The sequence below is a fragment of the Misgurnus anguillicaudatus genome, chromosome 22 (assembly GCF_027580225.2).
Source record: "Misgurnus anguillicaudatus chromosome 22, ASM2758022v2, whole genome shotgun sequence".
Taxonomy (NCBI): Eukaryota; Metazoa; Chordata; class Actinopteri; order Cypriniformes; family Cobitidae; genus Misgurnus; species Misgurnus anguillicaudatus.
Genome location: NC_073358.2, coordinates 3127494 through 3155462, shown reverse-complemented (window position 1 = coordinate 3155462; position 27969 = coordinate 3127494). Strand labels below are relative to the sequence as shown.

Below are 27969 nucleotides of genomic sequence, written 5' to 3'. Positions count from 1 at the left end.
GTAGATTTTACCAAAGACCTAAATGTTATTAGTGACAATTTCATTGAGAATTTCATTTCATTTATTAAATCTTTCATTGTTTTATTTACAGCAAAATAAAGCAGACACTGCCGTGGCCGACTGTTGTTCAGTTTCTCAGTAAGTCTTTATTACAGCCTTAACCTTTTTTATATTACATTTAGTTTTTATTTGAGATATTTTAGCGCTTGAATGTTTGAATTCTCACAGTACTTTTATATGTTTATAGATCTTCAACTAATAACAGTCGGCCAATCCGGCAAGTGTCTCCTCCCGCCTCTCCTACAAAGCGTCGTGCTCCTAAGCGTCCGGCGTCTTCACAGGTAGATTTAAACTGAAGTCTTTAGCAGAACTAAATTTTCATTTTATTTTTTTTAATATACGTGTATTTAATCTTCAGGATGATCCGGATGAGATGGAGCCGACGCCAAAGAGGCCCAGGCTGTCCAATACCGATATTAAAGCTCAGTAAGTTTATCATAGTCTGTCTGTTTTAGACTTTACATTTTTTATTTGCACAAATGTTTACAGAAACAGTTCTTAACAATATATTTATATGTATTTATAGACATTCATCTCCTCACGGGCTGTTGGCGGAGGTCACGCCACCTCAGGCCCAGTAAGTTTATCAAAGTCTCTTTAAATTCATCTCTAACCAGTCTAGTATAATTTACGTTTAGCTGTGTTTTTACATTTTTTACAGTAAAGTTATCAGAAACAGTTCTTACGGTATCTTTATTTGTATGTGTAGACTTTCACCTCCTCACAGACAAGCGCCTCCTCCCGCCTCACCTCCTCAGCGTCGTGCTGTCAAGCGTCCGGCGTCTTCACAGGTAGATTAAAACTAAAGGCTTAAGCAGAACTCAATGATCATTTTAATTTGTTTTAATATACGTGTATTTAATCTTCAGGATGATCCGGGTGAGATGGAGCCGACGCCGAAGAGAAAGAGGCTAAATGGGCTGGCGGCTGAGGTCACGCCTCCTCCGGCCCAGACGCCATCATCCTCTCAGGTAAATTTAACCGTTTAGACCTAAACGTTATTAAGTGACAATTTCATTGAGAATTTAATTTAATTTATTAAATCTTTGATTGTTTTATTTACAGCAAAATAAAGCAGACGCTGGGGAGGTCGACTGCTCTTCTGTGCCTCAGTAAGTCTTTATTTCAGCATTAATCTTTGTTAAACTACATTTAGTTTTTTATTTAAGATGTTTTAGCGATTGAATGTTTGAAATTCTCACAGTACTTTTATATGTGTTTATAGACCTTCACCTCCTCAGAGACATATGCCTCCTCCCGCCTCTCGTCGCCGTCTTTGGCGTCCGGCTCCGTCTTCACAGGTAGATTTAAAGCGAAGGCTTTAACAGAACTAAATATTCATTTTATTTTGTTTTAATATACGTGTATTTAATCTTCAGGATGAGATGGAGCCGACACCAAAGAGGGCCAAACTTAAAAGGCTGTCGGCTAAGGTCACGCCGCCTCCGGCCCAGACGCCATCATCCGCTCAGGTAGATTTAACCAAAGACTTAAATGTTATTAGTGACAATTTCATTGAGAATTTCATTTCATTTATTAAATCTTTGATTGTTTTATGTACAGCAAAATAAAGCAGACACTGCCGTGGCCGACTGTTCTTCAGTTTCTCAGTAAGTCTTTATTTCAGCATTAACCTGTTATATTACATTTGGTTTATATTTGAGATGTTTTAGTGCTTGAATGTTTGAATTTTCACAGTGCTTTTATATGTTTATAGACCTTCAACTAATAACAGTCGGCCAATCCGGCAAGTGTCTCCTCCCGCCTCTCTTCCTAAACGTCGTGCTCTTAAGCGTCCCGCTCCATCCACTTCACAGGTAGATTTATACCAGAGCCCTGAACAAAACAAATTCAATTAAAAAAGTTATTTGATGTCTTAAATCTCTGTTTGTTTTATTTGCAGGAAGCATCTGAAGGCATGGTATCAGACGCCAAGAGACCCAGACTTGATGGGTTACTTTAAAAAAAAAAGAGAAGAAGAAGAAGAGACCCAACTTCACCTCCTCAAACCCCGAGCAGAAAATAAATAAAAATATTTTGATATTAAACAGAGTAGAGTAGTACAGAAAACAAAAATTACAAAGATTGTTTGTGACGCATTCATTATGTTCATTTATTGTGTCAAACTTAAATGTAATGCGATTATCAGCCGCATCAAATGAAAAGAGCAAAAATCATGATCAGGTTTTACCAACATTTCCATCATCCACTAGAAAGCACTTACAACCAAACTTACTGTAAACCTAATAAGACAAAGAACCAAGTTAGGTTGAAATTACTGAGAGAGAAAGTTAACTTAGTCTAAAGTTTCTCTGTTCTCCTTTAACTCCTTTAGTAACACTAAACAGACAGATCACAGATGAGTTCAAACAGTTAACTAACTTAAAATCAATTCAAGGTCTTTACATCTTCTAACAATCTGATTACGAGGTTAAAAGATCAAAAAGGTTTTCAAACGTCTCTCTACAGCTTGACGTATAATATATGAGAGATTTCTGACTGCAGCAATAACTTATAAAACATAACACTTATTTTTATTGTAATAATCAAACGTTGAAGTTTATTGGTTATAACTGGATGACTAATATAAACATAAATCTTTTTTTTTTTTTTTTTTTGTAAGTTATATTTTTGGGCCATTTTGCCTTTATTGATAGAAAGTAGTAATTGAAAGGCGACAGGAAAGTACAGGGTATGGGATCGGCAAAGGACCTCGAGCCGGGATTCGAACTCGGGTCGCCGGAAGTGCGTTTGCACCATATGTTGGAGCACTGTCCACTACACCATCTGCTCCGACTAAACATAAATCATTTCTGAAGAGTTTGTTTTGAATAAATACAGTAAATCATCTTTTATTTAATATCTAAAGGTGAAAACATCTGTAAGAGAGATCTGTATATGAGCTGTTGACTGTTAATGTTTGTATATAGCACATGATTCACATTGTTTTCTTTATCACACTGCATTCAGGGATCTTGATGGCCACATAAAGGAGGTGATCTATAAATCAGCACAACATTTTATTCATCTGTTTCAGAGGTAAGTTATTTTATTACAAATGTTACTTTATAAAGTCACTGTTTTATTATTATAAGTCAATTAAATGATAAATATCCAGTGATGCTCTGAATGAACTGAGATTTATTGAACACACAGTGTTTCTGTTCATCTCATGTTATTCTTGAGTATTTATAGAGTAATATTTCATCCTGAAGAGTCTTTAGTTGGATCAGATTTATAAAAGAGAGATCAGCTTTAACTCTGGAGATGAACCGCGGGAGGAGTAAGTCAAGAGCAAACAACACACACAAAACATTATCTCACTATCTCTCTCTTGATAACTTATGATTCACTACATGTTCATATCAATGATGAATTCATGAATTCAGCTTTAAACAAACACACACACACAACTTCGCTGTTACTCTGTTTCAGGGTTTATTTTAGTTAATGATATTTATCTTCAGAGGACGTCTGCGCATGCGTGCACTTATGATGAGCGTTCAGCAGCACATATTCAGTGCTATATTATAATGTTAAAGCAGTTTTATTAAATTTACAGATGCAAATATCAATTGCTGTCTATGGGCTCAGTCACACCAAAAGCGCTTTAAACGCTTGCAAACGCAAGGCGCGACGCACTGCCTTTTTTAAAAAAGAGCAGTGCAGCGCGGCTTTTCATATTGCTAAGCAACCACCGAGTCAGCTGTCTTGTCAATCAAATATTGAAGCGTGAGCGCTCTTTTGCTGTTAACTGTCATATTAGCAGAAACTTTAAAAAGAGGGCCCTTGCTCTGACCTTGTTTGAGGATAAGAGGAGCACAAACACGCAGGAGAGAGTGAGCGAGTGGAGTCCGGTTCTTCAAAGCAACTGTAAACTTCCCTCGCCACAACGTAAGGCCCGCCTCTCCCCTCAGTCGATTGGACAATGGAAGACGCGAATGACGTCAGGCGCTCCTCCGCTCTCAGCGCTCCTTCAAAAACGCGTGCGCGGCAGGCGGCAGAAAACCGCAAGGCGCTCGGCGCGCATAAACAGCGCGCAAACGCGCCCTGCCCATAGAATATGATTCAAAAAAGGCGCCTGCAACTGCCATAAACGCTTTTGGTGTGACTGAGCCCTATCTCTGTCTGTTTTCTTTTTGAAAATAAAGTCTTTTTTAAATAAAATTGATTGTTGTTTGTGATTGGACTGAATACTTTACATTTTGTTATGTTCATTATTAATATATCTCCAAATATCAATGGATGCATAAATTAAACACAAGTTTCGTCTCTTGTCTTTCTATACTCTTTGGATGTACTATCTCATACGGCAAAACATATATTTTCAAATGTAATTTTAAATATATTTCAAAATATACAAAAATATATGTGCTGAAATATATTTTGAAATATGTTTAAAAAAATATTTTTTACCAATATATTTTGGCCATTTTTGTATATTTTAAAATATATTTTAAAGCATTTATATTCACGCTGCATTTGAAGAAATACTTACAAACAACAGGTTTAAAATGGTTATAATTTAATATATTTTCAACTGCAAAAAACATACTTCTAATTTTAAATATTTTAAATAAATTTCAAAATATACAAAAATATATGTGCTGAAATATATTTTGAAATGTTTTAAAAAATTATTTTTTACCAATATATTTTGGCCATTTTTTGTATATTTTGAAATATATTTTAAAGCATTTATATTCACGCTGCATTGGAAGAAATACTTTACAAACCTGTAAACAACAGGGTTAAAAAGGTTATAATTTAATATATTTTCAACTGCAAAAAAAATACTTCTAATTTTATATTTTATACATAGGCTACTTATACACTTTATACAAAGTTTTATATTTTGGCCAGGAAAAATATACTTTTTGTCGTATGGGTTGTAAAATTAGAAATGCATTTGTATATGGAGGTAAAAAATATATTTTAAATTAAGCTTTACTTTCTACAAAAATGTATTTAGCATATATTTAAAACTTTTTTTGCCATATGGGGTCATATCATAATTACAATATTTTCAAAAAACGAACGCACTTTTGTTGTGTGCCACGTTTGTAACTTAGATGAGCAATTTATAACCTGTTTCACCTTCCATCATACATTTTTTACTATTTGTATATATATTTATATATATATATTAATATATATATGTATATTTATAAACCTGTAGCATCTCCCAAAACGTCATCTTTACTCAGCATTACACCTGTTGAACACTGCTGTCTCCTATTTTTAAAGTAAAAAGGGTTTTAAAACAACCTTCTACCCCATCTTTCCTTTTGATTTTTCTGTTACACTGACAAAGACTTTGATCTTGGCATTGTAAGCAACTTTTAAAAATTTGTTTTTATAAAAATATTAGTGGAACAGCATCTTTATTTAAGCTCAAAGCATATCGGACACCTGTGAACTCTGGTGCCCCCCTACGGGGGCCCGGACCCCAGGTTGGGAACCACTGGTCTAACCTACTGTTTGTCAGATTTGCTATATAGCCAAACCACCCTTATAATCACATACAGTGCACTTTAACAAAAACAGACATATTTTTATAATACACTGATGCCAAACACAGACTTACTAAATCCCATTATTTCAAAAATGTTTCATATTTTACAAAATTAAATACAGTTTTGAGAAGTTAATTTATATACATTATTTACATTAATTACTGTTATTATTTGTATAATTTCTTGCTCTTTCCATTTACACTTACGGGTATAAACAAAATCAACTCTGGACAATCAACATAAATCAACTTTCTGTAGAAAAGGTAAGACAATCTTGATAGTCTTTATTCACTCTTTTTTATTTTTCTTCGCTTTACGATTAGGAACCGTCCTCCTGAAACACTTGCGGAAAATAAAACAACATGTTTTGATGAAAATAAAGATGATTAGAGCCGTTATTGTGAGTAAAAAGGCTATAACGTCCAGGAGGTAATACTGATACCAGCTCAGTTCATGTGCCTGAACTCGCAGGTGTTTAGCGCCTTTATTACGCATCACAAACTCGATCCAGAACACCGCCTGGTCCAGAGGCTTCATCGGCTGATCGTGATGAATTCTGGAGAGCTTCATGATGCTCTCTTTATACCTTATTTAAAAGACAAAAATAAATGAACATCATCATATAACCATCACTTTTGTTTCATGTCCTAATTTATGCATGCAACCAAAATATGTTTCAAATGAATGATGCTTTCAGATGATATAAATAAATTACATTCTACAGTAATGTTAACTTATATATTCTGTGACTATGCATTAAGCAAATGATTTTACATAATGTTACTTAAAATGCATTCAAGTTACACATTTTATCAGTATGTGTGATCAGTGGAAATTTAAACCCATGAAGCTACTGATGCAATCCAAAGACTTTTGCTATTTGCATAAGTTTTTTTGAAAGACTAAACCAGTGTTCATATATAACTTACGTTGGATTATTTATGACAGTCTTAAGGGCCTCCACTAAGTCTTTGGAGGTCATGTCGTTGATATCAAGGAAAACTGCAGCTCCTTTGGTTTTCATATGGACAAGGTTATCTGGCTGGTCAGCAAACAGCGGTAAACCCACCATGGGCACACCGTGATAAATCGCCTCGTAGAGTCCATTTGTACCACCGTGAGTAATGAAGGCCTTTGTTTTTGGATGTCCTACAAGATGAAAAAATATTTTTTTGTCTGTGAAGTAACATAACATAATGTAAAGTGACCACATGACGACACTTTTCTTACCGAGTAAATCATTCTGTGGGATCCAGTCATAAAGTTTTGTGTTTGGAGCAAGAGTTTCGGGAGTTTTCCCGCTGTAACGCCAAATTACCTGCGCAAATACACACAGATTTATTAGACACAATGGTCAACTTCATTAGGTAAAAATGTCTTTAATTTCCTTAATGATTTTGAGCATTTTATACAAATGCCCAAGGCGCACATAAATCTGATATAAATCCGATATCTCCTTTTGTTTGTCATCGTGGCATGATGTTTTGATTTTGGTAATTGACTTTGTCGTTTAATTCTACTCATGACTGTAAAAAAAGCATTTACAATTTCAACATTCTTCAAAAGCACAACAAAATAATGTTTTATTGATAACGCACCCATTTCATTGCTAAAAAAATGTAAAGCACATTATTTTCCACATACCATACATTTTTGTAGATCATGTCTTCCTGAAATGCATGGATTTTATACAAAGCTCATCGATCTGAAAGCTCTGTGTCCCTGATAGGCCAGCTTATCTGTACGTTGTGATTGGCCTGAATACCTCTGACGTCAGCCGGAAATGTGAAGCTCCTTACCATGTTTGAAAGATTAACTAACAATGCAATGCTAACTTACAGGCTGTGAGTCTGAAGCGGGAGGAGTTATGATAATGTCGGTTTTGTTTACATCACCAATCCCAGAAAGTAAACTTTGGCGCATCGTCGTTGGACCTTTTGCATATCGTTAACATGTACTAATACACATCTACACACCAAAAGAAATGTAAAATCGTGAATCAGACCATAGGTGCCCTTTAAAATAGTTACCTGTACATTGATGGCTTTATACATTGGGAAGTTGCCTTCAAATTTTGATTTTATTTTTGAGTCAGCAAATATTCTTATATTTTTAATATAAGTCAAGTTAACTCAAAACTTACTTTTTTAAGTTGAATCAACAATTTGTGTCTGTATGTGTGTATGCAGTTTTTATGATTTTAGCTCTAAGAAGCACAAACATACAAACTCTGAACAAAGCATGTATGTGATTGTGTTAGCATGAATAGTGTTGATCATGTTTAGTGTGTAAGTTTATGGCTATTTCACACAATTAACAATGTTTGATATCTCGCATAGTTCACTGCCTCAAGAATAACAACAAAAGTCTGGTACTTTGTGTTTTAAACCTTGTACCTTTGTGTTCTTGTCAGATTCTTTGCTTTAAATCACTGCTGGTATAATAAAATAGTTACACACCTTTTGTGGGATCTGACCGAGAGCAGAAGCGATCATGTTGGCTCTGTTCATTGTCAAGTTATTGACCATTGAACCCAATGAAAACACGACGATGCCATGATCTCCTGAGCTCTGGACAAACTCTTCTAGTTCCTAAAAAACACACAAATAAACTAATTCATCAATACATTCAAGAACATTGTAGTCATGTTATTATATGATGCATAGAGTGACTGCATGTAAGATCTAGCCTGGGTTTCCCCATGCCGCCTTGCGCACAAATTTATTCACGCTGCAAGTCTAGCATGGAAACTATGGACCGTTTTTGCCCCTAAAATAGGGAACCAATCACAGAACGGGGAGGGGGCAGCAAGACGATGACGACGTCTATGCGACACACCGAAGCAGTTTTGTTTATCCAACACGGCAGCAAACGCAAAGTTACTTTTCAATGCAGCCTTAAATAGTTTTCTTAGTAGTTTTGAACGCAAGTTTATTTAAAAAAAGAGACAATTTCACATCCAAGAAAGATGTTTGGATATGGCAAGACATGATAGCCACAGAGTTTTATAGGACCAACCTGCTACGCATCGTCGTCAACAAAGTCCATTTAACTTATAAATGATAAGTGGTATTTATTAATATCATAATGTCATTATGCCTGTACCGTGGTTGCCACTAAATTGTGTTGCTTTCAATACAATATACAGCTACCGGTTTAGTTGCATAGCTTTGAGTTGTGTGTTCACAAACCGATGAAAGTTGTTTATGTTTAAATTGATGTCGCTCTACATACGTCATCTGTTATAACTGAAACGATTGGCTATGAGCCACGTACAAGAGCATTTGATAGACATCCGCAGTGCCCAATAAACGGCTTTGGGCATTTGTAAACCACGCCTCAAATACGAGAAAATTAGCATATGGTTCCCAGACCACATCTCATTCTCTATGAAACTGGTCTGGTGTCAGCCAGGCTATGCAAGATGCAAAAATGTAGCATATTTCTTTATTACAAAAAAATAACACAGTTACTCTAAAAGTGATGGTATGTGTATTTAAAATCACAATGAAACTGAAATTAAACGTTTTTTTTTATATTAATGGTATAATTTAATATTGTGGTATTGTGGTTTAATTATGAATGTGCACTCATAACTTTAAAAGCGCTCCTCGAAATGATCTCGCTTTACTTCCGGTTACGAGCTATTGTACGATAGCGACATGACCCACGATCCAATTAGTTCTCAGAAGCTGTTTCAGTTGGATATACGTCATGATGGGGGAAATAAGAAAATCGCTAATTCCGTTTCATTGTGACTTTAAAATGTCTGCTAAAGTTACGATCTTACCTTTGTAAGAGGCTTGGCAGGTTTGCAGTGCAATCCTCCAACAAATTTAAAGTTAGGCATCAGTGGTCGTGGATACTCAAAATCCCAGTACGTTCTGATCAACCAGATGTCGGCCTTTCCCATCAGCTCACACATTGTTGTGGGTTTACCTGTGACATACAGAAGACTTTGTCAACAACAATAAAGTTTTCAATAAAGTTGCTACAGAAAAATCTTTGGTTTGTATTGTTTCATAAAGAACATTTAACGTCTGGAATACTTCCGAAAAAGGGTTTTCCAGATTTAAAAAAGGCTGAAATTGTTCTTTTAAAGGTGCACTGTGTAGATTTTTAGCGGCATTTAGTGGTGATATTGTGAATTGCAACCAATGGCTCAGTACACAGTTCACCCCTCCCTTTCGAAACGTGTAAAGAAGCTACGGTAGCCGCTACAGGACAAACGCAATGTCTGAGACAACGTAATGACGAAACGCCCTAGAGCAGTTTGTCCGTTTAGGGTTACTAACATGCCAGCGTGAAATGGCGACTTCCATATAGAGGTCTTCATGGGTCCAATCGAAAACTCGAGGTTCGACCCGACTGGATTCAGGTCTAAAAGTTTCATGCGTGGCTCAAACACGGGTCGGGTATAATATTAGCGGCCTCAGGTCATTTAAAATCAGTGTGTTTTGCCGAATGTACCCGAGAAGACCCGAACTCTCTTGCGTGTGTACATCAAGTCCTTTTCCAACCTCTCGTCTGTTTTTAGTTGAGACAATTTTTAATTTTTTATCATTTTAAACCAAATAAGTGTCAGTGCCATTTACATCGGGTCTAATATTCTCAGGTTTGTCTCGGGTCGGGTCTTTAAAAAATATTTTTATCCACGTAAATTTTTACGTGCTCACGTGAAACTTTCAAGTGCTCGCGCAAAAACTTTTTTTAAGTTCAGTTTCGCATGCGCACGTGAAACTATCGCGTGCGCACATGACACTTTCGCTTTCATGTGCACGCGCAAAAGTTTCACGAGCGCACGCGAAACGAAACGCGATCATTTCACGTGCGCACGTGAAACTAAACTTTATTTAATTTTTTCTCCATGTCCCCTTAGGGGCTCTGTAGGTTCGGGTAGAAAAGTGATTCGGGTCATTTTAGTTTGAGTGCATTTCTTGGAATCGAGAAGAGCTCTAATTTCATGTAAGGGAACACGCCTGGTGTATGCAGATAAAAAAACTTTTTATTCTAAGGTAATAGAAACAATACAGTTTAAGAAATTGTATTGGATTCAATGGTTATAGTGGAAATTGTATTGGTTTTAATGGTAAATATAAATGGACCATTAAATCCCAATGTCCCAAAACACACTACAAATGAAGTTTTGTAATGGTTCCCATCATATTTGAATAAAAATCAATAGAATTTCTGTGATGGTTTCTATAGTTTTTTAAGCAAGGGTACGACACCAAAATAGTCAGATACTTTACACGTTCTTTCATGAGTAAATGATGTAAAAATGCATGTATTACCATTTATTTCAGTGTAAAGCACATCAAAGTTAAACTTCATGTTCAGTCGGTATATGGTGGTATGTATGATGTATAAGATCATGTTTTCAACTCTCTCTATAAAACTCATGCGGTCAGTCAGATGGTCAGTCACAGCAACCGCAGGGACATACGACGGTGTCGTGGGCAGCTGTCCGCACATCCGCTCGAAGCTGTATGCAAAAGTAAACCGCAGCGACACCACGAGCGGTACGTTCAGGGTATCCGCCAACAGGTCCGTGCACGGCATCATGGGATCGGATAAAATCACATCAAAGCGAGATTCCCTGAGCGTGCGTAAGAGATCCTCGTTGTGAAACATCCCGTAGCATATATCAGATGCCAGCTCCATGAAGTTAGACATCATGCCCCACATCATGAAGACTCTCTCGAATTTGGAGGCCGTGTTATTCATCCAGAGGTTGATAAACTCTTTCCAAACCGACCTGGCCTGGTCTTTATCCATATTGACTTTGAACACGTTAAAGTCAAACTTCTCCTTCCTCGTGTGCGGTACGGACGCTGAGGATGAACTGACCAGAACGGTCACGCTGTGGTTTTGATCCACAAGAGCGTCGATGATCGTTCGCATGTTGTGCCAGTGGCTATATTCGCCTGGCATCACTAAAACCCTGCCAGCATGGCCAACCTCGGTTGCGCACAGCAGCAAAAACACAAATAACGTCCCAGGAATCATGGTGTAGATTCAATGCGAGCACGGGAACCAGAGTAGAGAAGTCTATATGCGAGATTTGGGCGAAGGTCAGGTTATATTAGGTAGGGTACAGGTTATCCTCAAAACATAGTTATATATTTGCCAACGAGATATACAGATAATGAGTTTGTGAACTTGCATTGCGAAATGTTCAACTTTCACTCTGTAAGGATATAATGCATGTCAGCATGCCGCAGTTAGGAGTATATAGAGCAGAGGTGCCCAAACAGGCCAAAGTTGGCCCGCAATGACCTTCAATTTGGCCCGTCATGCCACGTGAGATAAGGAAAAAGGATAAACGTCATATATTTCTAATGAAGCATTTTCTAAAATGTAACATTTTAAGTTTTATTTGTACTTTATAAAAATGTAAACTGAAATTAAAAGCATGGAATTAAAGTGAATACATTTTTTTATGCACATGCATACTTGAAGGTGTGTATAGTATGCAAACTTAATGAACTCGAGTACTATAGGCTAATAATGAAGAGGTCGATATAAATTAAAATTATCGTCAAAATGGTTTCTTTTTTTACAACTGTTGAACCTTTGAAAATAAAACTGCATTAGTTATGCATAAACAGAGTAATGTTTTTTAAATACTAGAAAATTATAAATGAGGAGAATCAGGGCAACTTTAATTTTAATATAACACAGCAACATTTACTTTCGGCCCACGACTCTCAGTCAGGATTCATTTTTTGCCCCGAGTAGGAAAAAGTTTGTGCACCCTTGATATATAGAGTATCCCAATGTCATGTATTAATGCTGTAAGATCTTTGTTTGTTTGTTTGTATGGCTTTACATTGACAGGCTGAGAGGACCATCTTAAACCAGCTAATGCCACCTTAAATCAGATAAAACCAGCTATCCGCGTATGCTGGTCTTAGCTGGATTTTTCAGTATGGCCATAATATTTGTAGATAAACTATGGCTATCAATTCACCAAAAAGCATGGTTATATACTTTAGAGGGAACCCCTACTGAAAATCCAGCTGAGACCAGCATAAGATGGCGAGATTGTTTTAGCTGGTCTCCTAGCTTGGTTTTAGCTGGTTTTGCTGATGTAGCAAGCTGGTCTAGCTGTGTTTTGGTCACTTTTTAAGCTGGTCAAGCTGGACATAGCTGGTCTGGCTGAAGGTCTGGCAAGTTAATCAGCTTTGCCAGACTAGGAGGACTGTCTTTAACCAGCTACTGTCGGCTTATGCTGGTCTTAGCTGGATTTTTTAGTAGGGAGTGTAGCCTAATATGATGCAAGATCTGTTTGTTTGTATGACTTTACATAGTACCATCATTGACAGGCTGAGAGAGAGGGCCATCTTAAACCAGCTAATGCCACCTTAAATCAGTTAAAACCAGCTACCAGCTTATGCTGGTCTTTGCTGGATTTTTCAGTATGGCCATAATATTTGTAGATGAAATATGGCTATCAATTCACCAAAAAGCATGGTTACTATACTTAGTGAAAAATCCAGCTTAGACCAGCATAAGATAGTGAAATGGTTTTAGCTGGTCTCCCAGCTTGATTTTAGCTCGTTTTGCTGATGTAGCAAGCTGGTCTAGCTGTGTTTTGGTCACTTTTCATGCTGGTCTAACATGGTTATTATAATTTTGAGGGAGCCCTACTAAAAAACCCAGCCAAAACCAGCATAAGCTGTTGCGCTGGGTTAAGATTGTCTCACATCTTGGTTTCAGCTGATGTAGCAAGCTGGTCTAGCTGTGTTTTGGTCACTTTTTAAGCTGGTCAAGCTGGACATAGCTGGTCTGGCTGAAGGTCTGGCAAGTTAATCAGCTTTGCCAGACTAGGAGGACTGTCTTTAACCAGCTACTGTCGGCTTATGCTGGTCTTAGCTGGATTTTTCAGTATGGCCATAATATTTATAGATAAACTATGGCTATCAATTCACCAAAAAGCATGGTTATATACTTTAGAGGGAACCCCTACTGAAAATCCAGCTGAGACCAGCATAAGAGGGCGAGATTGTTTTAGCTGGTCTACTAGCTTGGTTTTAGCTGGTTTTGCTGATGTAGCAAGCTGGTCTAGCTGTGTTTTGGTCACTTTTTAAGCTGGTCAAGCTGGACATAGCTGGTCTGGCTGAAGGTCTGGCAAGTTAATCAGCTTTGCCAGACTAGGAGGACTGTCTTTAACCAGCTACTGTCGGCTTATGGTGGTCTTAGCTGGATTTTTTAGTAGGGAGTGTAGCCTAATATGATGCAAGATCTGTTTGTTTGTATGACTTTACATAGTACCATCATTGACAGGCTGAGAGGGCCATCTTAAACCAGCTAATGCCACCTTAAATCAGTTAAAACCAGCTACCAGCTTATGCTGGTCTTTGCTGGATTTTTCAGTATGGCCATAATATTTGTAGATGAAATATGGCTATCAATTCACCAAAAAGCATGGTTACTATACTTAGTGTAAAATCCAGCTTAGACCAGCATAAGATAGTGAGATGGTTTTAGCTGGTCTCCCAGCTTGATTTTAGCTCGTTTTGCTGATGTAGCAAGCTGGTCTAGCTGTGTTTTGGTCACTTTTCATGCTGGTTTAACATGGTTATTATAATTTTGAGGGAGCCCTACTAAAAAACCCAGCCAAAACCAGCATAAGCTGTTGCGCTGGGTTAAGATTGTCTCACATCTTGGTTTTAGCTGATGTAGCAAGCTGGTCTAGCTGTGTTTTGGTCACTTTTAAGCTGGTCAAGCTGGACATAGCTGGTCTGGCAGCTTAATCAGCTTTGCCAGACTAGGAGGATTGTCTTTAACCAGCTACTGTTGGCTTAGCTGGATTTTTTAGTAGGGAGTGTAGCCTAATATGATGCAAGATCTGTTTGTTTGTATGACTTTACATAGTACCATCATTGACAGGCTGAGAGGGCCATCTTAAACCAGCTAATGCCACCTTAAATCAGTTAAAACCAGCTACCAGCTTATGCTGGTCTTTGCTGGATTTTTCAGTATGGCCATAATATTTGTAGATGAAATATGGCTATCAATTCACCAAAAAGCATGGTTACTATACTTAGTGAAAAATCCAGCTTAGACCAGCATAAGATAGTGAAATGGTTTTAGCTGGTCTCCCAGCTTGATTTTAGCTCGTTTTGCTGATGTAGCAAGCTGGTCTAGCTGTGTTTTGGTCACTTTTCATGCTGGTCTAACATGGTTATTATAATTTTGAGGGAGCCCTACTAAAAACCCAGCCAAAACCAGCATAAGCTGTTGCGCTGGGTTAAGATTGTCTCACATCTTGGTTTTAGCTGATGTAGCAAGCTGGTCTAGCTGTGTTTTGGTCACTTTTTAAGCTGGTCAAGCTGGACATAGCTGGTCTGGCTGAAGGTCTGGCAGCTTAATCAGCTTTGCCAGACTAGGAGGATTGTTTTTAACCAGCTACTGTTGGCTTAGCTGGATTTTTTAGTAGGGAGTGTAGCCTAATATGATGCAAGATCTGTTTGTTTGTATGGCTTTACATATTACCATCATTGACAGGCTGAGAGGGCCATCTTAAACCAGCTAATGCCACCTTAAATCAGATAAAACCTGCTATCGGCTTATGGTGGTCTTTTTCAGTAGGGGTTCCCTCTAAAGTAACGTAACCATGCTTTTTGGTGAATTTATAGCCATAGTTTATCTACAAATATTATGGCCATACTGAAAAATCCAGCTAAGATCAGCCTAAGCAGATAGCTGGCTTTAGCTGATTTAAGGTGGCAATAGCTGGTTTAAGATGGCCCTCTCAGCCTGTCAATGCTGGTATTATGTAAAGCAATACAAACAAAAAGCCAAACCAAAAAGCATGGTTAGTATACTTTAGAGGGAGCCCTACTGAAAAATCCAGTTAAGACCAGCATAAGCTGGTGATCTGGTTTAGGCTGGTCTCCCAGCTTGGTTTTAGCTGGTTTTGCTGATGTGGCAAGCTGCTCTATCTGTGTTTTGGTCAGTTTTTAAGATGGTCTAGTTGGATTTAGCTGTTCAGGCTGAAAGACCAGCAAACCCACCAGCTTAATCAGCTTTGCCAGACTGGGAGGACCATCTTAAACCAACTTCTGCCACTTTAAAACCAGCTACCAGCTTATGCTGGTCTTTGCTGGATTTTTCAGTATGGCCATAATATTTGTAGTTAAACTATGGCTAACAATTCACCAAAAAACATAGTTACTATACTTTAGAGGGAGCCCTACTGAAAAACCCACCCAAGACCAGCATAAGCTGTTGAGCTGGGTTAAGATGGTCTCCCAGCTTGGTTTTGCTAGTGTAACAAGCTGGTCTAGCTGTGTTTTGGTCAATTTTTAAGCTTGTCTAGCTGGACTTAGCTGTTCAGGCTGGAAGACCAGCTGACCCACCAGCTTGGACAGGCTGGAAGGACCATCTTAAACCAGCTATTGCCACCTTAAACCAGCTATCCGCTTGGATGGATTTTTCAGTATGGCCATAATATTTGTAGATAAACTATGGCTATCAATTCACCAAAAAGCATAGTTATTATGATTTAGAGCGAGCCCTACTGAAATATCCAGCTGAGACCAGCATAAGCTGGTTTTAGCTGGTCTTCCAGCTTGGTTTTGCTGGTGTAACAAGCTGGTCTAGCTGTGTTTTGGTCACTTTTTAAGCTGGTCTAGCTGGACTAGCTGACCCACCAGCTTGACCATGTTGTGAGGACCATCTTAAACCAACTACTGCCACCTTAAATCGTCTAAAACCACCTACCATGGTGGTCTTAGCTGGATTTTCTAGCCTATTATATGCTGTGAGATCTGACTTTACCTAATATTTCACTGTAATAACGATCCATAGTACGAGATGCCATCCTAAATGCAGATGAATAAACCACAAGCATGATGATATTCTTCAGTCTCTCAGTGAAACTCATGTGATCTGTCATCACTGTCGGAGGAACCGGGACATACGAGGGCGGTGCGGGCATCTGTCCACACAACCTCTCCATAGAAAAACCAAGAGAAATCCTCAAAGAAATCACAAACGGCAGATCCAAAATCTCAGCCAGCAGATCACTGCACATGGCCATCGGATCATACAAGAGCACATCAAACTCCAAAGCCTTCAAACGACCGATCAGCTCGTCGTTACGCAGTATGCCGTCGCACATTGTCGGGTACATCGCTTGCACTTTGCCCATCAGATCCAGGATCTGCAGACCAAAACGGACCGGGTTCGGTCTCGGGTACTGCATCCAGACATTCAGTATGTTTTCGCTGATACTGTGTAGCTCGTGGGCATCTAGAGACACATTATACACCAGAAACTCAAAGCTCTCCTTCTGTCTGAAGTTCACGGTCGGAGACGCCGTGCTCACCAAAACCGTCACGCTGTGGTTTCGCTTCATCAGCTCGTCCACGATGTTGCGCATGTTGTGCCAGTGACTGTATTCTCCCGGTAACACGAGCACGTTACCGGCGTGCGTAAAGCTCGAGGCACTGAATAATAAAACGACGAAAAGTTGGAAGGACTTGACGAGATTGTTCATGGTGGAAGCGGTCAGGAGATCAACTGGCTTTAATATAACCGGGATATATAGGCGGAACCCGGAAAAAAATGTTTCGAAAGGAAAACTGTTGCCTATCTTGGGAAGGTTAAGAGTAAAAAAAGTCAATATGTTTTTTCCTACAGGTCACATCCACCTTAAACAGTTAGCACAAGGAGGGGGAAGTTAATATAAATCTGGCATGTTTGGGTGTAGGAGACACTTTTAAGTTTTGCACTGTTTGGAGTTGTGAATATTAAATAAAAAATTATATGCATTAAAAATGCAACGAAGTATGCATTTTATATCTAAAAAAACCATGAAAATGGTTTACACCCAAAATGCACTCAAATAAATAAAGCCACACGTCTCAACTAGTTCTAAACTTAATTTCAAGTTGTTGTTTTTTTAAATTTCAAGTTAAAATGCCAAAAATAAGAGGTTTCTGTCACACTTTTAGTGGTTTTACCAAGAAAGGCCACTAGGTGTCAACAGTAAGCTGCATAATCTTTTTACAAATTAATAAATTACTTTTCACTACACTTTTATTAATGCAAAAAGGTTTTGAAAGATGAAAACAACATTTTTACAGCTTTCCAGTGAAATATATTTTTTTGAAGATTAATTTGAAGAATATTAAAAAATATGAATATTTACAACTTCATTTGTACTTCTACAGGGTCAGTGACATTTAACAAAATGACTGTTATTTTACAATTTCTATCATCAAATGGCTTTGAGATATGAAAACTACATTCTTAGAGCTTTCCAACAATATATTTGCCAAGATTATTTCAGGTTTTTAGGATATTAGTGTTATAAATGTATAATAATTAATATGTATTCCTATGGGGTCGGTGAAATTTAAAGGTGGGGTGCATGATCTTTGAAAGCCAATGTTGTTATTTGAAATCACCTAAACAATCACGCCCCTACCCCAATAGAATCTGGACCTTCTTTTGATAGACCCGCCCCACACATACCCAACCCAGGCAACGATGTTGGTTAGTAGACACGCCCCTTACTGCTGATTGGCTACAAGTGTGTTTTGGTAGTCATAGACGCGCCCCTTACTGCTGATTGACTACAAGTGTGTTTTGGTAGTCGGTCCGAAAGTGTTTTTCAAAAATCATGCACCCCGCCTTTAACAAAATGACTGTTACTTTACAATTTCTATGATCAGATGGTCCTGAAATAAGATAACACTTAGAATTTTTCTACAATATAAAGTTTATCAAGATTATTTTTAGGTTTCTAGGATATTTATTCTTACTACGTGATTATTTTTGCTAAATGGTAATGCAATACAAAAACTACATTCTTATGCTGGATTCAGACCAGATGTGGAAGAGGCGGCAAGCGTGAGTGATTCATATGTTAAGTCAATGCAAAGATGCGAATAGGCATCCTGGGGTGCGGTAAGCGCGAATGGCACGAATTAAGCGTTGCCGCGGGAAACATGCAAGTTGAAAAATTTGAACTTTGGCGTATATTTGCGCCATGTTAACCAATCAGGTGCTTGCTCGAATGACTAGAATTTCACACGCGGCTTTTACGCGCAAATGAAGCAAGTAAACTTTAAATGTTCAAGCGTCCAACTACGCGCAAATAGCACATTTTTGCCACCTCTACCACGGCTGGTGTGAATGTAACTTTAGAGCTTTCCAATTATATATAGTTTGTCAAGATAGGACTAAGAAATTACTGTATTACATATGTAATGCCAAACGTCCCACATGTGGGACAGTGACAGTTAAAGAGTTTTAACCTGTTTACTGTGGTGATGTTTGTGTGTATTATATGAGAACTGCTAACCTTGTGACTCCTCCTCTCTTCAGTCCATGTTTAATAAAACATTTGATCAGTCGGTGTATGAACTTCACTGCGCAGATGGGGAAACATTTGGTTTCATATGGGACTAAGGAATGTTTAGGAATATTCTACTAATAGGATCCCTTGTCTATTCCTCTGTTAGGACCAAAAGGTTTTTTAGGAGGTAAGATAATATTGTCATTATAACTGGTTATTATGACCTGTGTTTGAGAAATTGTATAATTGTGTTTTGGATTTTAAACCCTGAATTGCACTATTGAATGTGTGAATGATCTCTTTAATTGCATTTTTACAATCTTAATATAATTTCATCTTACTGTGCACTCTGGGGTTTCTGAACTAATAGTTTTGGAAAATGTGGACAAAGCAAACCGCTGTTTTGAATTAACCTAGTAAATGTCCATATTTGACCCAATCGTGATCTGCAACAGCCCATCATAGTTTAATTTTAATGGTTGCATGGGTTGAGTGCATTTATTTATTACGGCTGTCAAAAGATTAATCACGATTAATTGCATACAAAATAAAAGTTTGTGTGTGTATAATAAATTTGTGTGTGTGTGTTATGTGTAATTATTATGTATATATAAATACACACATACATGTATCAATTAAAGAAACATTTTATGTTTATTTTTAATGTATATTTAATATAAAAAAATCAAACCATAAATAATAAAATATATATAACAAATGATATATAATTATATAAAATGTATATAATAAAAAATGAAAATATATAAATATCCATGAAAATGTTTCTTAAATACATGCATGTGTGTGTATTATTTACAAAATAATTACCCACAGTGCACACACATTATGCAAAACAAACTTTTATTTTGGTATGCAATTAATCATGATTAATTTTTTATTTTATTTTCTAATATTTATTCAAAACAATGATTTTGTAAGACATTAAAATCATAAAAATGCATGTCTGTGGTTTTATTAGTACACGAAACATCGAAAGTGAATAACACAACTTAACTATACATGGAGACTGTCACTTTTATTTATATAGCACTTTTCAATGTACCGTTATATTAGTGTCAGTATAATGTGTGATGTCATTTCTGTTGGCGTATTTAATAATGTATAGTTCACTGATGGGTCCTGGAGATTCCCTTTTAACTGGAAGGGGGTCATTGCACCACTTGGGGTAACTGAGACCTTTGTTTTGGTATTTTAAATTTTTTAAAGACAATTATGAAAAATGCACTTGGCATTTAGTTTAAAATTCTTAATTTGACCTTTGGTATTTTATTCACTTGTTTTTAATAAAATATTATGGACCAATGTCCAATGTTTGTGTTTCAGGTAATTATCAATATGGTGACGCATACAAATCCAATGTCAGACAGCAACTGGACCATTGAGTCCCTGTGTAAAACTGAAGCAAGGATTTATCACTGTAATCATTCAGAAAGCGTGAAACCTCAGAGTCCACCTCTCCTGATGGACGCCTGGCTGGTCCCTTTGTTTTTCGCTCTTATCATGCTTGTGGGTTTGGTGGGGAACTTGCTGGTCATCTATGTCGTCTTTAAAAACCATCAGATGAAAACTGTTACAAACCTCTACATAGGTACATGACAAGTTGAATATGTAATTGGTCAGATCTTGACACTGATTCAGTGATTGAGTCTTTGTTGTCTTTTAGTTAATCTCGCCACCACAGATATACTTTTCCTGGTCTGTTGTGTTCCTTTCACGGCCACTCTGTATCCACTTCCAAGCTGGATATTTGGGGATTTCATGTGTCGCCTGGTAAATTATCTGCAACAGGTCAGAGCTGTTTCATGCTGTGTTATTTATTTTACTTGGTCATAATTTACTCCAAACCTGTATAAATTACTTTGATCTGGGGGGGCACCTTTGACTTCTATTGCAGAAAAATAATACTATGGAAGTGAATGGTGCCCCAGATCTGTTGAACACAAAGGAGGAGATTTTGAAGAATGTTTGTAACTAAGAAGATCTGGGGCACCACTGACTTCCATAGCAGTCAAAATAATACTATGAGGTGAATGGTGCCCCAGATCTGCTGAAGACAAAGGAGGATATTTTGAAGAACGTTTGTAACTAATAAGATCTGGGGCACCATTGACTTCTATTGCAGAAAAAAAGAATACTATGGAAGTGAATGGTGCCCCAGATTTGCAGAACACAAAGGAGATTTTGAAGGATGTTTGTAACTAAGAAAATCTGGGGCACCACTGACTTCCATAGAAGAAAAAATATACTATGGAAGTGAATTGTGCCAAAGATCTGCTGAACACAAAGGATGAGATTTTGAAGAATGTTTATACTAAGAAGATCTGGGGCACCATTGACTTCCATAGCAGTCAAAATAATACTATGGAAGTGAATGGTGCCCCAGATCTGCTGAACACAAGGGAGGATATTTTGAAGAATGTTTGTAACTAAGAAGATCTGGGGCACCACTGACTTCCATAGCAGTCAAAATAATACTATGAGGTGAATGGTGCCCCAGATCTGCTGAACACAAAGGATGAGATTTTGAAGAATGTTTATACTAAGAAGATCTTGGGCACCATTGACTTCCATAGCAGTCAAAATAATACTATGGAAGTGAATGGTGCCTCAGATCTGCTGAACACAAAGGATGAGATTTTGAAGAAGGTTTATACTAAGAAGATCTTGGGCACCATTGACTTCCATAGCAGTCAAAATAATACTATGGAAGTGAATGGTGGCCCAGATCTGCTGAACACAAAGGATGAGATTTTGAAGAATGTTTATACTAAGAAGATCTTGGGCACCATTGACTTCCATAGCAGTCAAAATAATACTATGGAAGTGAATGGTGCCTCAGATCTGCTGAACACAAAGGATGAGATTTTGAAGAAGGTTTATACTAAGAAGATCTTGGGCACCATTGACTTCCATAGCAGTCAAAATAATACTATGGAAGTGAATGGTGCCCCAGATTTGCTGAACACAAAGGAGATTTTGAAGGATGTTTGTAACTAAGAAGATCTGGGGCACCACTGACTTCCATAGCAGTCAAAATAATACTATGAGGTGAATGGTGCCCCAGATCTGCTGAAGACAAAGGAGGATATTTTGAAGAATGTTTGTAACTAATAAGATCTGGGGCACCATTGACTTCTATTGCAGAAAAAAAGAAAAAAACATACTATGCAAGTGAATTGTGCCCCAGATCTGCTGAACACAAAGGATGAGATTTTGAAGAATGTTTATAGTAAGAAGAGGTTGGGCACCATTGAATTCCATAGCAGAAAAAATAATACTATGGAAGTGAATGGTGCCCCAGATCTGCTGAACACAAAGGAGGATCTTTTGAAGAATGTTTGTAACTAAGAAGATCTGGGGCACCACTGACTTCCATAGAAGAAAAAATATACTATGGAAGTGAATGGTGCCCCAGATCTGCTGAACACAAAGGATGAGATTTTGAAAAATGTTTGTAACTAAGAAGATCTGGGGCACCACTGACTTCCATAGCAGTCAAAATAATACTATGAGGTGAATGGTGCCCCAGATCTGTTGAACACAAAGGAGGAGATTTTGAAGAATGTTTGTAACTAAGAAGATCTGGGGCACCACTGACTTCCATAGCAGTCTAAATAATATTATGAGGTGAATGGTGCCCCAGATCTGCTGAAGACAAAGGAGGATATTTTGAAGAATGTTTGTAACTAATAAGATCTGGGGCACCATTGACTTCTATTGCACAAAAAATGAATACTATGGAAGTGAATGGTGCCCCAGATTTGCTGAACACAAAGGAGGAGATTTTGAAGGATGTTTGTAACTAAGAAGATCTGGGGCACCATTGACTTCCATAGCAGAAAAATATGCTATGGAAGTGAATTGTGCCCCAGATCTGCTGAACACAAAGGATGAGATTTTGAAGAATGTTTATACTAAGAAGATGTTGGGCACCATTGACTTCCATAGCAGAAAAAATAATACTATGGAAGTGAATGGTGCCCCAGATCTACTGAACACAAAGGAGGATATTTTGAAGAATGTTTGTAACTAAGAAGATCTGGGGCACCACTGACTTCCATAGCAGTCAAAATAATACTATGAGGTGAATGGTGCCCCAGATCTGCTGAACACAAAGGAGGATATTTTGTAGAATGTTTGTAACTAAGAAGATCTGGGGCACCACTGACTTCCATAGCAGTCAAAATAATACTATGAGGTGAATGGTGCCCCAGATCTGCTGAACACAAATGATGAGATTTTGAAGAATGTTTGTAACTAAGAAAATCTTGGGCACCATTGACTTCCAAAGCAAAAAAAATAATACTATGGAAGTGAATTGTGCCCCAGATCTGCTGAACACAAAATATGATATTTTGAAGAATGTTTGTAATTAAGACAATCTGGGGCACCATTGACTTCCATAGCAGAAAAAAATATACTATGGAAGTGAATTGTGCCCCAGATCTGCTGAACACAAAGGATGAGATTTTGAAGAATGTTTATACTAAGAAGATCTTGGGCACCAATGACTTCCATAGCAGAGAAAATAATAATATGGAAGTGAATGGTGCCCCAGATCTGCTGAACACAAAGGATGAGATTTTGAAGAATGTTTATACTAAGAAGATCTTGGGCACCAATGACTTCCATAGCAGAGAAAATAATACTATGGAAGTGAATGGTGCCCCAGAGCTGCTGAACACAAAGGATGAGATTTTGAAGAATGTTTATACTAAGAAGATCTTGGGCACCAATGACTTCCATAGCAGAGAAAATAATACTATGAAAGTGAATGGTGCCCCAGATCTGCTGAACACAAAGGAGGATATTTTGAAGAATGTTTGTAACTAAGAAGATCTGGGGCACCACTGACTTCCATAGCAGTCAAAATAATACTATGAGGTGAATGGTGCCCCAGATCTACTGAACACAAAGGAGGATATTTTGAAGAATGTTTGTAACTAAGAAGATCTGGGGCACCACTGACTTCCATAGCAGTCAAAATAATACTATGAGGTGAATGGTGCCCCAGATCTGCTTAACACAAAGGATGAGATTTTGAAGAATGTTTGTAACTAAGAAAATCTTGGGCACCATTGACTTCCAAAGCAAAAAAAAATAATACTATGGAAGTGAATTGTGCCCCAGATCTGCTGAACACAAAGGATGAGATTTTGAAGAATGTTTATACTAAGAAGATCTTGGGCACCAATGACTTCCATAGCAGAGAAAATAATAATATGGGAGGGAATGGTGCCCCAGATCTGCTGAACACAAAGGAGGACATTTTAAAGAATGTTTGTAACTAAGAAAATATGGGGCACCATTCACTTCCATAGCAGAACAAATTATACCATGGAAGTGAATTGTGCCCCAGATCTCCTGAACACAAAGGATGAGATTTTGAAGAATGTTTGTAACTAAGAAAATCTTGGGCACCATTGAATTCCATAGCAAAAAAAAAATACTATGGAAGTGAATTGTGCCCCAGATCTGCTGAACACAAAGGAGGAGATTTTGAAGAATGTTTGTAACTAAGAAAATCTGGGGCACCATTGCCTTTTATAACAAAAAATAATACTATGGAAGTAAATGGTGCCCCAGATCTGCTGAAAACAAAGGAGGATATTTTGAAGTATGTTTGTAACTTAAGAAGATCTGGGGCACCTTAACTTCCATAGCAGAAAAAAATAATTCTATGGAAGTGAATGGTGCCCCAGAACTGCTGAACACAAATGAGGATATTTTGAAGTATGTTTGTAATTAAGAAGATCTGGGGCACCATTGACTTCCATAGCGGAAACAAATAATACTATGGAAGTGAATGGTGCCCCAGATTTGTTTAGTTGTTAACATTCCTAAAAACTTCATCTTGTTCGCTTTCACTGTTGTTTTGAGATATGTATAATCAAATATAGGTTTATCCTGATGTCTTTAAATGATCTGACAGGTAACAGCACAGGCAACCTGCATCACTCTGTCTGCAATGAGCGTTGATCGCTTTTATGTGACTGTTTACCCGCTGCAGTCTTTACATCACAGAACATCACAGATGGCTCTGTCTGTCTGCACCTCTATCTGGATATGTATGAACAGCTTTAATACACTTGTATGAATTAGATATTTAAGGTGTTGATGCTGTAAGTCATGATCATTATCTTTCTCGACACAGGCTCTTGTTTACTGTCGGTGCCGATCGCTCTTTACCAGCATACAGAGTCTTCATTCTGGTTCGGCCCGCAGACGTACTGCACCGAGGCTTTCCCCTCGGTCACACATAAGAGAGCTTACATAATTTATTCATTCCTGGCTGTTTATCTGCTGCCCCTGATCACAATCTGCATGTGTTATGCATTCATGCTGAAGCGCATCGGTCATCCTGCAGTGGAGCCTATCAATGGATGTACTTTAATGGAGGTGTTGTTATTCTCTTACATATTAGGTCAAGAAATATTTGCACTTCAATCAATAGAATCTATAAATGTTTGTCTATAATCTATAAAAGAAACATCTCTATATAAACTCCTAATGATGTTTCATTTCTCTAGCTGCAGACACAGGCGGAGCGAGTGGAGGCCGTGAGGATAAGAGTTTCCAGAATGGTGGTGGTAATGGTGCTACTGTTTTTAATTTGCTGGGGTCCCATCCAGATACTGATTCTCATACAAGCGTTCTGTTCAGAAGATCTCAGTCACAGTTATACGCTCTATAAGCTGAAGATCTGGGCTCATTGCATGTCCTATTCCAACTCCTCCATCAATCCGCTGGTCTATGCCTTCATGGGAGCCAACTTTAGAAAGGCCTTCAGAACCGTCTGCCCTTTCATCTTCAAAAGGAACGCAAGAAGATCACAGCTTCTCCCCACACATAACAGTGAGATGAACGTCCTTTCATCCTGACATTAAAAGCATTTTTTGGAAAGGTTAACTGAGATATGATAGTGTTTCTGAAGCTTTGCGTAGGACAGCAGCAGCACAAAAGGCTGTGGGTTTGATACTGAACAACATCCTATAGCTTGAATGTACAGTAGGTAACTTTGCATTAAGGCATCTGCCTAATGAATAAATGTACAGGTAAATCTGTATTACTGATGTTTTTTAGCACGAGAAAAGCCGATACCGATTGTTTATTAATTAACCGCATAAAGGCAATGAGTTGCATGTCTGTTGTTCAGTTAAAATGATTTAATGTTCTGGTGTGCACTATACTTAAGCACTGACAGAATACCTTTGTTGAGCTGGCTCAAATGTCTTTCACAATAAAAGAAACAAACTGCACTTTAGTGGGGAAAAAGAAGTCCAACTTTTTTTGAAGTAGCAATCTGTATCGGCATCGGTATCGGCCAGAAGTTGTCTGTTTAAATTGGTATCGGCACCAAAAAATCCTATCGGTGCATCCCTAACAATGACCTAAAAAAATTAGACAAAAAATATCATATTTAAATGAATTTGTGCTTAGAACAAGCGAAACTAAAAAGAAGTATTATGCTAAAATTTAAAAAATAAAACCATCTTGAGATTAAAGTTCTTATAGTGCAAGATTTAACTAGTCTAGTAGTTTTAGAAAAAAGTAAAAATAAATAGAATTAGGAGATTATTTTCTAGATATTTAGAGAATAACATTAATATTCGCGAATAGTCAAAAGATACACTGCAAAAAAAAGATTTTCAAGAAAAAGTTTTCTTATTATTTTTGTCTTGTTTTTAGTAAAAATATCTAAAAATTCTTAAATTAAGATGCTTTTTCTTGATGAGCAAAATGACCCAAGAAAATAAGTCTAGTTTTTAGACCAAAAATATAACATAAAAAAACGAGCAAACAAAAATCTGCCAATGGGGTAAGCAAAAAATCTTGAACATTTTTCTTAAACACTAAATAAAAAAGTTAAGAAAAATTAGCTTACCCCATTGACCGATTTGTTTTTTGCTTGTTTTATGCACAAAATCACTTACATTTGATATTTTTGGTCTAAAAACTAGACGTATTTTCTTGGGTCATTTTGCTCATCAAGAAAAAGCATCTTAATTCAAGAATTTTTAGATATTTTTCCTGAAAACAAGACAAAAATACTACGAAAACTTTTTCTTGAAAATCATTTATTTGCAGTGTAACGACTTTATCTCAGAAACCTCAAAACTTTATTCTTATATTACAACTTAATTCTCTAAATATTAAGATCTTAATCTTATTACACTTACTTTTTTATTGTTATATTGACATTATTTTTTAAATATTAAGACTTTATAGTTTAAATATTATGACTTTATTATCTAAATTTATTCTCGTTATATTGACTTTATTTTTGTTATATTGACTTTATTTTTTTTTATTATAATGACTTTATTCTCGTTATATTGACTTTATTCTCTAAATATTATGACTTTGTTATCTTAATATTTTGTCTTTATTCTCGTTATATTGACTTTATTCTCATTATATTAAGACTTTATTCTTGTAATTTTGCTTATTTTTAAAAACCTTGCATTATAATGACTTAATCTCAGATTTTTTTATGTTAGCTTGGCCCTATTCCTCCTTGGTACAAAACAATCTGCCAATGGGGTAAGACAACAAAATCTTGAAATAAGTTTGCTTTTTATTAAACACTTAATGCAAGATAAAAAATCCCATTGGCAAATTATTTAGCTTGTTTTAAGCACAAATACACTTAAATATGATAGTTTTAAAATACCTTATTTTCTTAGGTCAGTTTGCTCATCAAAAAAATAGCATCTTCATTTAAGATTTTTTTATATTTGTACTAAAAACAAAAATATTGGTAAGAAAGTCATTTTTTGCAGTCAATGAACAAATAACAAACAATACACGCCTACACCTTTTATTCGTTTTCATTTTTTTACATTTAATAAAAGGCCTGACAATAAAATCAACAGTAGAATCTGTTAACATTAGTAAATACACATTCAAATATATTGTTTATTGTTAGTTTGTGTTAGCTAAATAATGTAATTCTAAATCTGCAGTTACAAATGTCTTAACCCAAAGATCACACAGTAAATTGTTGTAAGGGCCAGCAGGTGGCGGTACGCACACATGCAGTGACTGAGTTGTCTA

The 27969-nt window shown here is 37.0% G+C and overlaps 2 protein-coding genes across 4 annotated transcripts; one reads left to right on the top strand and one right to left on the bottom strand.

Moving 5' to 3' along the window:
* Positions 1–5854: 5854 nt before the first annotated feature.
* Positions 5855–17185, bottom strand: ugt2a4 (UDP glucuronosyltransferase 2 family, polypeptide A4). Of its 3 annotated transcripts, XM_073860378.1 has the most exons (8): positions 16856–17181; positions 12143–12150; positions 10871–11359; positions 9367–9515; positions 8036–8167; positions 6807–6894; positions 6506–6725; positions 5855–6162 (listed from the first exon to the last, which is right to left on the bottom strand). In XM_073860378.1, the coding sequence occupies exons 1-8, from the start codon at positions 17083–17085 to the stop codon at positions 5865–5867; spliced, it is 1614 nt and encodes a 537-aa protein (XP_073716479.1). In that variant the 5' UTR covers positions 17086–17181; the 3' UTR covers positions 5855–5864. The 3 variants fall into 3 exon arrangements, with proteins under 3 accessions (XP_073716479.1, XP_073716477.1, XP_073716478.1); XM_073860376.1 differs by lacking the exons at positions 10871–11359; positions 12143–12150 and having other exon boundaries at positions 16365–17185; XM_073860377.1 differs by lacking the exons at positions 12143–12150; positions 16856–17181 and having other exon boundaries at positions 10871–11642.
* A 2595-nt stretch (positions 17186–19780) lies between these two features.
* On the top strand, positions 19781–25986 carry kiss1rb (KISS1 receptor b). The gene is made up of 5 exons (XM_055200382.2): positions 19781–20500; positions 20576–20700; positions 24845–24980; positions 25067–25311; positions 25443–25986. Exons 1-5 carry the CDS (start codon positions 20206–20208, stop codon positions 25791–25793), a joined length of 1152 nt encoding a protein of 383 aa, XP_055056357.2. The 5' UTR covers positions 19781–20205; the 3' UTR covers positions 25794–25986.
* The last annotated feature ends 1983 nt before the right edge of the window (positions 25987–27969 follow it).

Excerpts from the sequence above, each read along its gene's own strand:
- ugt2a4 (XM_073860378.1), bottom strand. The coding sequence starts at position 17,085 with ATGAACAATCTCGTCAAGTCCTTCCAACTTTTCGTCGTTTTATTATTC. Across the intron at positions 9,516-10,870 it reads GCTTTACACTGAAATAAATG|GTAAACCCACAACAATGTGT; the intron begins GTAATACATGCA and ends TGTATGTCACAG. Across the intron at positions 6,163-6,505 it reads ACTGTCATAAATAATCCAAC|GTATAAAGAGAGCATCATGA; the intron begins GTAAGTTATATA and ends CTTTTAAATAAG.
- kiss1rb (XM_055200382.2), top strand. The coding sequence starts at position 20,206 with ATGGACCAATGTCCAATGTTTGTGTTTCAGGTAATTATCAATATGGTG. Across the intron at positions 20,701-24,844 it reads TGGTAAATTATCTGCAACAG|GTAACAGCACAGGCAACCTG; the intron begins GTCAGAGCTGTT and ends ATGATCTGACAG. Across the intron at positions 25,312-25,442 it reads ATGGATGTACTTTAATGGAG|CTGCAGACACAGGCGGAGCG; the intron begins GTGTTGTTATTC and ends TCATTTCTCTAG.